At 45.7% G+C, this 16,302-nt stretch overlaps 1 protein-coding gene across 1 annotated transcript in view; it reads right to left on the reverse strand.

Annotated features, from left to right (window-relative positions):
- Positions 1-3,860: 3,860 nt before the first annotated feature.
- LOC134928740 (phospholipase A2 inhibitor gamma subunit B-like) overlaps positions 3,861-16,302 on the reverse strand; it is a 31,249-nt gene continuing 18,807 nt past the window's right edge. The window contains exons 3-5 of the mRNA XM_063924756.1: positions 14,878-15,018; positions 11,900-12,040; positions 3,861-4,254 (exon numbers count right to left, since the gene is read on the reverse strand). Coding sequence (XP_063780826.1) covers positions 4,070-4,254; positions 11,900-12,040; positions 14,878-15,018 — 467 coding nt within the window. The 3' untranslated portion in view covers positions 3,861-4,069. The remainder of the gene's footprint in view (positions 4,255-11,899; positions 12,041-14,877; positions 15,019-16,302) is intronic.

Below are 16,302 nucleotides of genomic sequence, written 5' to 3' on the forward strand. Positions count from 1 at the left end.
TATTTCTGTGCAAGATCAACAACCTGTGTTTTTTCATACATTCCATTTTAATCAGAGCTAGGGTTCATTTGTACTTCCAGAGTTAAAATGAGAATATCAGGACCTACTGTACTATCCAAAGTCTATCGTACTTGGAGTTTTATGATGTGTTTTGCAGTGTGGTGGGTGGTAAATGTTCCTATCGACCAGTTTGGATAACCTTGAGTTGTGACGTTACATCTTAATTATTGTTCCCATAGTTACATGTCGTGCTTCGGTGAGATTTGGTGTTTCATATGCCGTGCTCACCGTTTGTTATCTCAGGTTCAGATCCTAAAGAGAGTGGTGGAGGTTGATGCCTCTCACATGCTCCCACATGTGCCGCCACAGTTGGCGGTCATTGGAAGTAGTCCTCTCAGGTTCTGTTTCTGCCTTTTTTGTTTTGTATTCACTATTACCTTTTTAAAAAAAATATTGAATATACTGTACATTGCTGGGTAAAGTGATGACTATATAATGGATGGAGCCCCAGTGCCCACCGTTTATTTGTAAGGCATGCTAAAGTGTCACTGTATCTCTGCCACACAACACTGGCAAAATGACAAAGCCCGTGAGTACAGTGTGGCGCATTTGTAAGGCAACGGAAAAAAATAGCATCTAAGAGTAGATGGACGATCGTGAACACTGCCCTTTCCAGATACTCACTTCTTTACACTGCGCCTGTATACGCCACCCTGCGACCGAAAACACAGCCTTGCGGCCAAGTGACTGGTTTATCCCACCACACACGGTAAGGAGGTAAGATGAATGTGTCTACATCTGTAAGAACTGAAAGCCAAGATTCTCCAATATCTCCACAGCCTGGGGAATATAGGGCCCCTCAGGAAATGCAGGGCCCCCTGGAATGCTGCACCAATGGAGGGACGTGGCCAGCCCATGGAACATGTGTATAGAATGTATCTAATCTGACCAGACAGTATAACATGTATGTGTCTATGAACTGTGTGTAGAGTATGTAATATCATTACAACATAAAATATTTTAATAGACGCTTATAAAATACAGCAACAAGAGATCTCAGACCCAGCGCTATGACAGGACAGGATATCGTTCACTTTCAAGGCATAAAATGAAAGAAAAGGTGGAAATACTTTGAGCAATGAGTCAAACGCGTTATGGTATGAGGGGGAAATGAAGATGTGTTTACATTGCAGGAATATGTAAGGGCAGGAAGTGTAACATGTGGGTATGATACATATACACACATAGTGCCTGATTCTGAGTCACACGCAGCAGCGTCTGCCCGTCTGCAACTCTATGCAAATGCAGCTACAAACGCCTTCCCGTGTTACATCCCCGCGGCGAATGTGCGAGGACTGAGGGTCCCACTGTCAGCGCCAGTACCCGGTGTAATGCCACCAACGGTCACACCAAAGAGTGCAGGGTCTCCGTCTGACCGCAGCCTGCGGCTGTGACTGGGAATGCAGTCGCTGACACACCCTCTCCAGTCCCATAACGCCCACCGAATGGACCATTTCGGCATGCAATACTAGCCAGCGCCCAGGGGCGCCCATCACTTTGCCACCACCTTTCTGATACCATCTGAGCCAATTGCAGCAGCGCCTTTGTGCGCACACTCTCTGTGTTATGAATGCGGCGTAGGGTTTTTCTGACATTTTTGCACATGAGCAGAGCCAGCCCTAGGCATGGGTAAACTAGGCAAATGCCTAGGGCATTTGGTATGCTTAGGGGCACCAGCAGCTTCTGCTGATTAAAATGATATGTGACATGCCTATATTCTGTGTGTGACTGCAACTGTATCTGCATACGAAATGCTACATTGCAGTTTATTCCTGGCAATCACTGTAATGTAGCATTTCGTATGCAGATACAGCCGCAGTCGCACACAGAATATAGGCATGTTGCATATCATTTTAATCAGCAGAAGCTGCTTGTACATCCTAGCCACATAGTAATGCAAATAATATGCATTTTCATAAACAAAAGGCGCCCAACGTTAGCAGAGCTGCCAGCTGACACATGCCAGGCATCACCTGAAGAACTAGCGGCAGTGCTAGGGGGCACCAGCCAAATTCTTGCCTAGGGCATCATTTTGGTTAGGCCCGGCTCTGCACATGTGCACCTGACAACATGAACTTTGGTGCTGTCTGCGCCTCAGAATCGGGCACATAGGAGCTGATGCAGCAGGCGATGCTGCGTCGATGTCGCATGCAAGTGGCTGGTGCTGCAAGTCTCGCCATGCAGGTACACGGCACATGACCCACCTGTGGCGCACAGAGATGCAGCACGCAATCAGGCGCAGGGGCTGAGAAGTTCAGTGGGCATTCCTAGGAGGTAACAGAGGGTGGCAAAGCCGATGTGGGGGTGTCGTAAGCAAGCGCCGGAAGGGCCAGGCTCAGCCACACACACAGGAGGCCATACTCAGATGGAGAAACCAATGGTGCGCAGTGACGGAAATGCGCTGGCATAAGATGCTGCACGTGGGCATCTCAGGTGTGTAGGGAACATGCGTCAATGGCATAGGATGCAGGCGTGACTGCGGCAATCTCTGAATCACGCCTGTAGTGTCATCTTGGGTTATTCTGTAGCATATGAAAAAGAAAAATTGTAACAGAGATCAGTTTCTTGGGGTGCACTCCATCCCATTTACAAATAGTTTAATAATTCCAGAAATTCGTTACTGGGTACATATCCTCGAGCAAAAATAACCAATATCCACGTGGAATATTCCTAAATTATGTTCCATATATGATATTATTATGGTCTAATTATCCGGCCATACTAAAGCGAAATATTTAAAAACAATAGAAATAGAAAAACGTGAAGAAAGAAAAATCTTTATTAGACAGATTTCTGTCTTGTGTGAAAATAAAATATATTTAAAACCAAATCGTGTGCCGCCTATTATTTCTTATATATTCAATATACTCTTATGATGAGTATAATGTTTATAGCCCCAATTATTTATATGTATATCCACTATGGGTGATGGTGTAATCTCATCCTTATCATGGATTTCTGTATACAATGTATACTTGCACCTATACCCGAATAGTATTCTGCTTGCTATATATCTTATATTGTGTATTAGTCACACAGATTAACCACAGAAAAACAGAAGAGTAACCCTCAATTTGACATTTAAATCACAGCCTTAGTGCTTATAATATGTCCATTCACTTTCTTGTGCTAATAACTATTGTTTTCAGTATAGTATTACCTAGTATGCAGGAAATGGCAACAAATGTTTACACACCTTGAGAAAGGCTCCCTTGTGAGCAGAAACGCGTTGGTGTTGGGGGACAGACTGCAGCAACCAAGGAATTTGTGGAAGCATCCAGGAAGCCTGAAGCCTGAGGGAATACGGTGCTGATTTCCCGGGAGGTACCTGTGCACTCTTAAGCGCTTTAGGGTAGCCTTCACTGGTCGCCCCACTCATTTTGGTACGCAGAACTACCCCACTATTGTTGGTGGAGTTTATTTTATGAAATTATTCTGCAAATTTTAGCTGTTTTATATAAAAATAAAAAACTGTACTTCACTATATTCCCCTTTTTTCCTGATTTATTTTGGAGGGACGAAGAGTTTGTCCGTGCGGCTCCTAAGGAAAAAAGCGGGGGAATTACAGAACACTCACCAGAAAACTAATTGGACATAAATTGAACAATAAGACTGTGAACTGTTTTTCACCTCAGAGGGTGCGCACTCTTGCAAATTGTAATTGCATTGTAGACTGTCCAAAGTGGGGGTGACCACTTATGCAAGAGTAGCGGCACTATTGTGTTGGAGCGCTGGTTTGAAAATTTACATATTGTTATTTGTAAATGGGATGGAGTGCACCCCAAGAAACTGATCTCTGTTACAATTTTTCTTTTTCATATATATTTTTGGATCAGTGGGTAGCACCGATATTCACATATATATAGGTATTAGATACATTAAGAACTGAATATACAATCCCTAACATTAAAATCTACTACTATTGTAGACTCCAGGTGCGGGATTTTTTCTTGCAAACTTATTCTGTAGCATGTTTGGCTCCGGGAGATGAGGGTGACGGAGGCTGTGTTTAGGACGCGCCAGGCGTGAGATACAAGATGTACGTAACAGACAGTCCGGCGGCGATGAGGAGCAGCGAGCTAGGAACAACCCGGCTCCCGCTGTGAACCCCGTCCCTGCACACGGTGAGATTCCCCTGCTGGAGGTCAATGTCGCAGGCGGTCTCGGTCGCACATCCGGCCATGGAGACAGACACTGAGGGGAGAGCGAGAGAATTCAGTCAGCATCGTGAGGCTCTTATATCACCCTGCAGCCATGACACATATCAGTAACAATGTAACAATGTATCACATGCTGAGCAGTTACTGATGCAGGAAATACAATGATACACACAATGGGGTAAATTTACTAAGATTCGTAATTTCCGAAAAAAGGTCAAAGTTCAATCACGAATGACATCGACAGTGTAAAACTGCAACTTTTTGAATTGATTACGATGGATTTACTAAGCTGTCGTATTCGGGTTTTTCTTTTCTTCCGATGTCGATGTCATTCGTGTTTTTTTACCTAATTTTACGGCAGTGATTAGCAAAACACTGCCGTTTTTTTTTTACAATCAATCTCGGCCGGATCTGTGTGATCCGTGCTGGGGTTATTTTTTATTTTTTTATTTAATTAAACAATGTAAAATCCCCAAAAAAAATGCGTGGGGTCCCCCCTCCTAAGCATAACCAGCCTCGGGCTCTTTGAGCCGATCCTGGTTGCAGAAATATGGGGAAAAAAATGACAGGGGTTCCCCCATATTTAAGCAACCAGCATCGGGCTCTGCGCCTGGTCCTGGTCCCAAAAATACGGGGGACAAAAAGAGTAGGGGTCCCCCGTATTTTTAAAACCAGCACCGGGCTCCACTAGCTGGACAGATAATGCCACAGCCGGGGGTCACTTTTATATAGCGCCCTGCGGCCGTGGCATCAAAAATCCAACTAGTCACCCCTGGCCGGGGTACCCTGGGGGAGTGGGGACCCCTTCAATCAAGGGGTCCCCCCCCCCCAGCCACCCAAGGGCCAGGGGTGAAGCCCGAGGCTGTCCCCCCCCATCCAATGGGCTGCGGATGGGAGGGCTGATAGCCTTTGTTGTAAAATAAAAGATATTGTTTTTAGTAGCAGTACTACAAGTCCCAGCAAGCCTCCCCCGCATGCTGGTACTTGGAGAACCACAAGTACCAGCATGCGGCGGAAAAACGGGCCCGCTGGTACCTGTAGTACTACCACTAAAAAAATACCCAAAAAAAGACAAGACACACACACCGTGAAAGTATAATTTTATTACATACATACACACATACATACATACATACATACTTACCTATGGCCCCACGCAGGTCGGTCCTCTTGTCCAGTAGAATCCAAGGGTACCTGTTGAATAAATTATACTCACGAGATCCAGGGGTCCAGGCTCCTCGGCAAATCCAGGGTTAATCCACGTACTTGTTAAAAATAAAAAAACGGTATTCCGACCACGAACTGAAAGGGGACCCATGTTTGCACATGGGTCACCTTCCCACGAATGCCAGAAACCCACTTTGACTTCTGTCTAAGTGGGTTTCTTCAGCCAATCAGGGAGTGCCACGTTGTAGCACTCTCCTGATCAGCTGTGTGCCCTTGTCCTCACTGACAGGCAGCACACGGCAGTGTTACAATGTAGAGCCTATGCGCTACATTGTAACCAATGCTTGGAACTTTCTGCCCTGCGGTTGACCTAAAGTGACGTCACCGCTGAGCAGAAAGTTCCCAGCATTGGTTACAATGTAGCGCATAGGCGCTACATTGTAACACTGCCGTGTGCTGCCTGTCAGTGAGGACAGGAGCACACAGCTGATCAGGAGAGTGCTACAACGTGGCACTCCCTGATTGGCTGAAGAAACCCACTTAGACAGAAGTCAAAGTGGGTTTCTGGCATTCGTGGGAAGGTGACCCATGTGCAAACATGGGTCCCCTTTCAGTTCGTGGTCGGAATACCGTTTTTTTATTTTTAACAAGTACGTGGATTAACCCTGGATTTGCCGAGGAGCCTGGACCCCTGGATCTCGTGAGTATAATTTATTCAACAGGTACCCCTTGGATTCTACTGGACAAGAGGACCGACCTGCGTGGGGCCATAGGTAAGTATGTATGTATGTGTGTATGTATGTAATAAAATTATACTTTCACGTTGTGTGTGTCTTGTCTTTTTTTGGGTATTTTTTTAGTGGTAGTACTACAGGTACCAGCGGGCCCGTTTTTCCGCTGCATGCTGGTACTTGTGGTTCTCCAAGTACCAGCATGCGGGGGAGGCTTGCTGGGACTTGTAGTACTGCTACTAAAAACAATATCTTTTATTTTACAACAAAGGCTATCAGCCCCCCCATCCGCAGCCCATTGGATGGGGGGGGACAGCCTCGGGCTTCACCCCTGGCCCTTGGGTGGCTGGGGGGGGGGGACCCCTTGATTGAAGGGGTTCCCACTCCCCCAGGGTACCCCGGCCAGGGGTGACTAGTTGGATTTTTGATGCCACGGCCGCAGGGCGCTGTATAAAAGTGACCCCCGGCTGTGGCATTATCTGTCCAGCTAGTGGAGCCCGGTGCTGGTTTTAAAAATACGGGGGACCCCTACTCTTTTTGTCCCCCGTATTTTTGGGACCAGGACCAGGCGCAGAGCCCGATGCTGGTTGCTTAAATATGGGGGAACCCCTGTCATTTTTTTCCCCATATTTCTTCAACCAGGATCGGCTCAAAGAGCCCGAGGCTGGTTATGCTTAGGAGGGGGGACCCCACGCAATTTTTTTTGAAAAAATAAGCACTTTCCCACCCCTTCCCACTGATATACATGCACGGATCTCATGGATCCGTGCATGCCTATCCAATCACGAATAAAAAAAAAAGGTCTGTTTTTTTTAAGCACTTTTTTACGAGTTGTAATTTTTGACGGCAGTGTTTGTTCTTTTTTGGCTTTGCACTTCTTAGTAAATGACCGAGATTCATACTTAAACAGCCGCGTTTTGACCGATGGTGTATTCATTCGTAATTTTTTACCTGAACTTGCAAAAAATTACGAATGCCCTCATCACTGCCGTGATTAGTGTTTAGTAAATGACCGAGATTAACCGAGATGACACTTTGAAGAAAAAACGGCATCTCGGTCAAAATCGGGAGCTTTGTAAATATACCCCAATGACTTTACAGGACAACGACAGCGGTTTCTACAGGACACAAGATTCTCAGTCACAGGCAAAAGTGCGGGGAGCTGCGGAAGCCGGATTTACTATCTTATGCTAATGTATCAGCAGGAGTTATGCGGGAGCTCCTGCATCTGCAAGCGGAAAGCCACGGCGCCCACTGAGTTTATGCCATCGGTCACAAGTGTCATCTATTTTATTTTGGTATTTGCACAGCCCCATAGGCAAACGCAGGAGGGGTTTCCCGTTGCCCGGAAACACCCCTCCTCCTGGCAAATGTCTCAAATTCTGACAAAAGCAATAGTATATGATGCAATTACTAGAACTGCCACCACATCATGCAGTGTAAGGGACAGAGCAGAGCTGCTGCACATGTCCAGTCGTAGCAGCTTCTTCTACCAAGTTTGCTGTGTGTGTGGATCTGAGGCCTCACTCAGGGGCAGATGTATTAAGCCTAGAGAAGTGATAAAGCAGTTAAAAGCAGTGGTAAGTGGAAGGTGATGACGCACCAGCCAATCAGCTCCTAACTGTTCATTTACATATCGGAGCTGATTGGCTGATGCCGTATCACCTTGCATTTAACACTGCGTTATCACTTCTCCAGGCTTAATAAATCTGCCCCTCAGTGCACTGGACCAGACAGTAGCTACCAGAAAGAGGAGACAGGAGCCTTACCATGAGGTGGGAGAATGTGTACTTAGAAAGTGCAGTAGTGGTTCTATTATGTTTGTGTATTTATTATGGTAAGTTTAACCTTTTCCTGACCACTCATCTTTTTTATATTAGTTAAATATATTTAATGCAGCCTATACAATAGACCATCCAGGTTCTTCTACCCTTCCCCAGCCTCCAGCACTTGTTGCAATGTTCCGCAGAGTGGGATTGTGGATGGCATTTAGAAACCCCCTCTAGAAATCCTGCATTTGCCACTGAGCCCCATGTGCTAGAGATCCACCAGTAACGGGCTTCCCTTCCCTGTCACACGACTCCTCACACTTAGTTTCTGTTACACGCCACCGCCCCTGTTAGCACACCGATTGGCATAGGCATATGACCAAGGCAACTGCCAAGTCTGCATATGCCTAGGGCCGGCTCTGACACGATACCATGCTGATTTGCACCCAAAGCGCTCAAATCCTGCTGGTTCCTGTCCTGCAGAACATAATGGGAAGCTGTGAAGAGCTTCAAATGTCATTATCCACTAAATGGATGTTTGTGTTAATAAAAAAAAATAGATTTTGACCTCTTTGTTATTCCCATGATCACCTATAACAAATAGGAGTCTGTAACATTGTGATTTAAAAATAAAAGGGAAATGCACAGCTGATGATACAGTGTCGCAGAACCTAAAACTGAGTATGATATATTTGTGACAAACCAAGAATACACCAGAAACTGTATACAGCAGTGGTTCCCAAACAGGGTGGTAACTAGGGATGAGCGGGTTCGGTTCCCTGAGAAATGAACCCCTCCCCCTCCTGAATTCAAACTTTGAGATCCAAGCCCATATCTGAGTCCAAGTCGGTTTTCGTGCCTGACACGGATCCAAAAATGAGGCAAAACGTCATCATCCCGCTGTTGGATCTCGTGGGTTTTGGATTCTATATATGTCCCGGTGATCGGCACCATCTTCACTCCGGACATGGAGAGTGCACAGTAAGGATGTGTTCCTTCTATGCTGCTGTAGTTAGAGAAGGGGCAGAAGAGAGCAAAAGGGGGCAGGAGAGAGGGGAGCAGGAGAGAGCAGAGGGGGCAGGAGAGAGCAGAGGGGGGCAGGAGAGAGCAGAGGGGGCAGGAGAGAGCAAAGGGGGGCAGGAGAGAGCAGAGGGGGGCAGTAGAGAGCAGAGGGGGCAGGAGAGAGCAGTGCTGCTTGTGTAGGTGTGCTGTCCGTCACTGTGTAGGGCTCTGCACAGTACAATAGTGCTCTGCACTAGCATACTGTGGCTGTGCATAGGATGGACCAGGTGTTGTTCTCTGTCTGTAAGGGGCTGTGTACTGCAGTACACTACTGCTATATATATATATATATATATATATATATCTGTGTGATTCAAAGCCAAAAATATGTTTAATTTAATTGGTACGTCACTCTGATTACTAGCACTGCAGCTGCCGTACACTAACACTACTGCTATATATATCTGTATGTGATCCAAAGCCAAAAATATAATTGGTGCGTCATTCTGATTACTTGTACTGCAGCTGCCGTATACTACTGCTATATATCTGTGTGATCCAGAGCAAAAAATATATTTATATTGGTGCGTCACTCTGACTACTAGTACAGTGGCTGCCATACACTACTGCTATATATCCTCTGTGTGTGATCCAGAGCAAAAAATATATTTCTATTGGTAGGTCACTCTGTCTACTAGTACTGCAGCTGCTGTACACTACTACTATATATCTGTGTGTGATCCAAAGCAAAAAATATCTTTCTATTGGTGCATCACGCAGTGACGACTACCAATACTGCCGTACACTACTGCTATATATCCTCTGTGTGTGATCCAAAGACAAAAACATTTTGCATCACTCAGTGATGACTAGTACTGCGGCTGCCATACACTACTGCTATAAATCTGTGTGTGATCCAAAGCCAAAAACATATTTCTATTGGTGCGTCACTCAGTGATGACTAGTACTGCAGCTGCTGTACACTACTGCTATAAATCTGTGTGTGATCCAAAGCCAAAAATATATTTATATTATGTATTTGAAAGGGGTGCTCTGTCTGCTGTATCTGAAAAGGGGGATCTGTCCATCCATCCAGGGGCTCCACCCCAGTGTAAATTTTAAATAATAAAAGCTAAAAACAAAAAGCCTAAAATTCTAATTATAAAAATAATTAAACATTTTTGTTTGTGCTGTACCCCAGTGTACTATACAATTTATATTTTATTTTCAGAAGTACTATGACACTGCCTGTCAGACTGCAGTATATTATTTCCTACTAATAAATGCATTGTGCGACGCTGTCGGTGTAGTCAATCACAGTCTGTAATTTCTATAAATATTTCTGATCCATTTGTGCGACACTGTAACCGCTGGTGTGTGATATAAAAAATACTTCTACATATTTTTTACTCATTTGTGCGACACTGTAACCGCAGTGTGTGATATAAAAAATAGTATATTTTGATTTAAATTAATATTTTGTGCTGTGTCATCCCAGTATACATCCAGGGACTGCAGCTTCTCCGTCCATCTAGGGGTGTTCTGTCAGTCCACCCAAAATAAAAGGCATCTTTTTTATATATTTTGTTCTGTATCCTCCCAGAATACATCCAGGCGCGCTCCATCCATTTCAGGGTGTTGTGTCTGTAGCTCATATTCTTATTATAACTTATTGTCCTATTTTCATAACTCTTCTTAATACCACAGTGTATTTAATTTAAATTATATTATATTATATTATTAATAATAATTATAAATTAGATAAATTTAAATTAAACGAATATAAATAAACTCTCCACACTCATATAGTGAACTTTCTGCATATCGAAGATATATCTTTGAGGAAATTAAGAATTTGATCCTAAATAAATTAAATACATTCAATTAAAATACATTTAAATTAAAATCATTTTAATAAATTAAATCTAAAATATTGTCTTTTTTATATTCTTTGCCTTAATCATCTTTTTGTGAACTGAAATCTTGAGCCTTGCCTAATGTGTCTTTTTTTAAATACATTCTTTTTTTAAAATATTTTGTTCTCCCAGTGTATACATCCAAGGGCTGCTGCTCCATCCAGCTACCTCGTTGCAACCTTTTGGCCTAAACTGGATAAAAACAATATTGTGAGGTGTCCAGAATAGTCTAGAAATGAGTGGAAATGAATGTTGTTGAGGTTAATAATAATGTAGGAACAAAAACACCCCCAAATTCTGTGATTTTAGCGGTTTTGATGATTTAAAAAAAAAAACAGATCCAAAATCAAAACCGAAACCCCAGGGGTGGTTTTGGCAAAACCAATCCAGATCCAAAACACAAAGGAGATCCAGATCCAACACCAAAACACAAAACCCGAAAAATGGCCCGGTGCAAACCCCTAGTGGTAATGCCCACTTGGGGTGGGTGGAGGGGGTGGTTACCCTGGAAGGAGGGGAGGGTAAAATGTAATTATTTGGTGAGTGAAATTGCAGCCAGCAATACAGTGGTATCCGGTCTCTAGGTCGACCACACTTACGTCGACAGTCATTAGGTCGATCACTATTGGTCGACGTGGTTTCTATGTCGACACGGTCAATAGGTCGACGTGACAAAAGGTCGACATGAGTTTTTCACAATTTTTTTTCATTTTTTTTAACCTTTTCACACTTTACGATCCACGTGGATTACAACTGGGAATGATAATCTGTGCCGGAGGCACCTTGCCCGAAGCATGGCGAGCGAAGCGAGGGGACACGGCACATTAATTGGGGTTCCCGTTTACTCTACGAAGAAAACGACACACAAAAATAGAATAAAACCTCATGTCGAATGTCATGATGAACTAATGCTTGTGTCGACCTATTTTAGGTGTCGACTTAGTCACTGTCGACCAATAGTGGTCGACCTAGTGACTGTTGACCTAAGTGTGGTCGACCCTATGAACCACACCCAATGCAGCAGGTCATGCACAGGAGCTGCATGTAGTAAGGGAATTATGCTGCGACCTTCCCCTAAGGGGTGCTGTACTCACCATTGTCATTCAGCTGCAGGTTGGAGTAGGAGAAGCAGCGCGACTCGCTGCCCCTGCAATACACAGGTGTAAAATCCAGGCAAGATGTGGTCTGAAAGCAGCCGTTGCAGGCGAGACCGTTGTTAGAGGCTTCAGGGATCACTAACCAATGAGAGAAAGACACAGGTGACGTTATACAGGGCCGAAACTAGGGGGGGGGCTAGGGGGACAGGCGACCTGGGCGCCGGATTGGAGGGAGCGACGAGACCCCCTAACACCCTCTCCCTATTCTTTGTACTTTGAAACCCCCTTCTCCCTCCTCCCGAGTGCCCAGCTCGGGGGGGTGGGGTTTCGCGGAATGACGCGATTGCGTCGTGACGTCACGACGCAAACGCGTCATTCCACGAAACCCCGCCCCCCCGAGCTGGGCACTCGGGAGGAGGGAGAAGGGGGAGCCGCGCAGACGAGGAGGGAGAGGCGGCTGAAGAGCGGCGAGAACCGCTTCAAATGTAAGTCAGCCCCTCTCCCTCCCTCTCTCTCTCTCCCTCCCTCTCCCCACCACCTGCCGGAATGTGTAAAATGGGGACCTGTCTGCCGCAATGTGTAAGATGGGGACACTTTTTCCTGCCGCAATGTGTAAAATGGGGACACTTTTTCCTGCCGCAATGTGTAAAATGGGGACACTTTTTCCTGCCGCAATGTGTAAAATGGGGACACTTTTTCCTGCCGCAATGTGTAAAATGGGGACACTTTTTCCTGCCGCAATGTGTAAAATGGGGACACCTGTCTGCCACAATGTGTAAAATGGGGTCACCTGTCTGCCGCAATGTGTAATATGGGGACACTTGCCTGTCGTACTGTGTAAAATGGGGACACCTGTCTGCCGCAATGTGTAAAATGGGGTCACCTGTCTGCCGCAATGTGTAAAATTGGGTCACCTGTCTGCCGCAATGTGTAATATGGGGACACTTGCCTGTCGTACTGTGTAAAATGGGGACACGTGTCTGCCGCAATGTGTAAAATGGGGACACTTGCCAGCGTACTGTGTAAAATGGGGACACCTGTCTGCCGCAATGTGTAAAATGGGGTCACCTGTCTGCCGCAATGTGTAAAATGGGGACACGTGTCTGCCGCAATGTGTAATATGGGGACACTTGCCTGTCGTACTGTGTAAAATGGGGTCACCTGTCTGCCGCAATGTGTAATATGGGGACACTTGCCTGTCGTACTGTGTAAAATGGGGTCACCTGTCTGCCGCAATGTGTAATATGGGGACACTTGCCTGTCGTACTGTGCAAAATGGGGTCACCTGTCTGCCGCAATGTGTAAAATGGGGTCACCTGTCTGCCGCAATGTGTAAAATGGGGTCACCTGTCTGCCGCAATGTGTAAAATGGGGACACGTGCCTGCCGCAATGTGTAAAATGGGGACACTTTTTCCTGCCGCAATGTGTAAAATGGGGACACCTGTCTGCCGCAATGTGTAAAATGGGGTCACCTGTCTGCCGCAATGTGTAAAATGGGGTCACCTGTCTGCCGCAATGTGTAAAATGGGGACACGTGTCTGCCGCAATGTGTAAAATGGGGACACTTTTTCCTGCCGCAATGTGTAAAATGGGGTCACCTGTCTGCCGCAATGTGTAAAATGGGGACACTTGCCTGTCGTACTGTGTAAAATGGGGACACTTTTTCCTGGATATGAAATTTATGTTAGAAAAGGCAATTTTTCAGGTAAAAGAGTTCTGAAAGATAGATATATATATATATATATATATATATATATATATATATAAATAATATTTTTATTCATTTATTTATTTATTTTAAAATGTTTATTTTTTTATTTTTTTATTTATTTATTGTAAAAAAAAAACTTTTTTTTTTGGGGGGGGTCAAATGACTACCTTGCCCCGGGTGAGAAAAATCCTAGTTTCGGCCCTGCGTTATAGCACAGCGACTCCCTGTGAGGAACCCTCAAGACCTCACTCACCAAAACACGAAAGCCTTATATTGTCACAGACACACGCAGGACCCCTGCTCTACCTGCTGGCGGACCCCTGCTCTCCTGCCAGGGGACCTCTGCTCTCCTGCCAGCGGACCCCTGCTCTCCTGCCGGCGGACCCCTGCTCTCCTGCCGGCGGGCCCTGCTCTCCTGCCGGCGGACCCCTGCTCTCCTGCCAGGGGACCTCTGCTCTCCTGCCAGGGGACCTCTGCTCTCCTGCCAGGGGACCTCTGCTCTCCTGCCAGCGGACCCCTGCTGCCGGCGGACCCCTGCTCTCCTGCCGGCGGAACCCTGCTCTCCTGCCAGCGTGGCAAATGCTTCTGATTGGCTGGGTACCGGGACAGTTCTGGCTTCTATCATTTAGGGGCCTGTTCAGAGTTGCACCCAAGTCGGCTACAACTGCGTTCCCATTGTGTGCAGGGCACTAAATGCTGGTAGCGTCTGTAGGCAGAGTTCTGCGCATTGTACTGTATGCTTGGTGTCGATCATTATCAGCACCATCCCTATGACTGGCACAAGTGATCCGCCTGAAAGCTAACAGTCTGTGCGTACACACAGCTCAGCATAGGCCGCAGGTCCAACTATACGCCCTCAGTAAACTTAGCCCACATGCAAACGCCCCAATATGCCCCAGTTACGCCCCTTCAGCTGGCTGCCAGCACCGAAGCGTGTGCTGCAAGAGAACGCACACAAGATCTGTCCGCAAAAAGCAAATACGTATAACCGTTCGTGCAGATTCTGATACTCGAGTAGAACATTCTTGTAGAGTTTTATATATTTTTTCCCATTAAATGAAGGGAAATAATTATAATTTAATCTCCTAAACAGATCTACCCGTTATCTGGGGAATCTTGTGTTGGAGTCTCGCCTTTCTCTGGGTCAGGGGCATCATATATCTGTAATGACTCTGGGTATATACTGTGTGTTCTGTTCATGCACCATCTTCCATCAGGTCAGACAAGTCTGCACGGATACAGCGAGTCACTACCAGCACTCACCTGTAGGGAGCGCCGATGAGCACAGATCTGTCTTACAGCAGGTGCTGCTTGTTACCATCCTATTGTAAGGGGTCCGCAGTATGAGGACATCTTTACACTCCGCAGACTGGCCACAGCCCCTCACAAACACCAGAGGTGGCCCTACAGAATACACAAGAGAGGGGACCTGTAGGTACTTGTCTGTAAGTTTTTATCATTTCAATGAAAAAAGATTGTAATATGAAGCAGATTTGGCAAACGAACAATCCAATAGCAATTAGTGAGTACGTGCCCAGTCTTGGATAAGGGATCCGGACTGAAAGTCGACAGTAACTAGGTCGACAATGTCTAGGTCGACCACTGTTGGTCGACAGTAACTAGGTCGACAGGGTGTCTAGGTCGACAGGGTCTTTAGGTCGACATGTTTTAGGTCGACAGGTCAAAAGGTCGACATGAGTTTTTCACAATTTTATTCTTTTTTTGAACCTTTTCATACTTAACGATCCACGTGGACTATGATTGGAACGGTAAAGTGTGCCGAGTGAAGCGGTAGCGGAGAGAAGGCACCATGCCCGAAGCATGGCGAGCGAAGCGAGCCATGCGAGGGGACGCGGTGCACTAATTGGGGTTCCCGGTCACTCTACGAAGAAAACGACACCAAAATAACATTAAAAACTCATGTCGACCTTTTGACCTGTCGACCTAGAACATGTCGACCTAAAGACCCTGTCGACCTAGACACCCTGTCGACCTAGTTACTGTCGACCAACAGTGGTCGACCTAGACATTGTCGACCTAGTTACTGTCGACTTTCCATACCACACCCCCTGGATAAATATGGCAGTTAGATGGTAACATGGGGCAAGCGGGCAATAACTAGAAGAGTGCAGATACGCAGTAAGCCCAGAGCACCCAGGCTGCAGTCACCTGGACTGATCTGAGTTACACACACAGGTGTATTGTGTCACACGAGCTGGCTCCAGCACTATTTATCAAAGCCCCGGGATATAAGATAAATAAAATATAAAGAGTAGTTCTACAGTACATTTATCTAACACAGATCCATACTGTACCTATATGTCACTATAATATATAGGCACCAGTTCCTGATTCTTCCTTTCCATCACACAGGGGAGATGTACCAAACCATCTAGAAGGGACACAGAGAAGCTGCCCCTAGTAACCATTCAGCTGTTAGTTATTACTGCATATAGGGTGTACTCGATAAAGGATAGGTAGAGTTGGTTAGTTGATAAGGGCAACACCTTCAACTGTCCTCTTTAGAAGGTTTGATACATCTCCCTCACAGTGAGTAGAAGATGAAAAACTAGGGGTAGGAGTCAGGTGATGGCAGTAGGAGGGTGAGGCTGGCATAGGTAGGAAGATATAGAAGCTGGCATAGATAGGAAGATGGAGAGGCTGGCATAGATAGGAAGATGGAGATAA

This window comes from Pseudophryne corroboree, chromosome 5, assembly GCF_028390025.1.
Source record: "Pseudophryne corroboree isolate aPseCor3 chromosome 5, aPseCor3.hap2, whole genome shotgun sequence".
In the NCBI taxonomy this organism is placed as follows: domain Eukaryota; kingdom Metazoa; phylum Chordata; class Amphibia; order Anura; family Myobatrachidae; genus Pseudophryne; species Pseudophryne corroboree.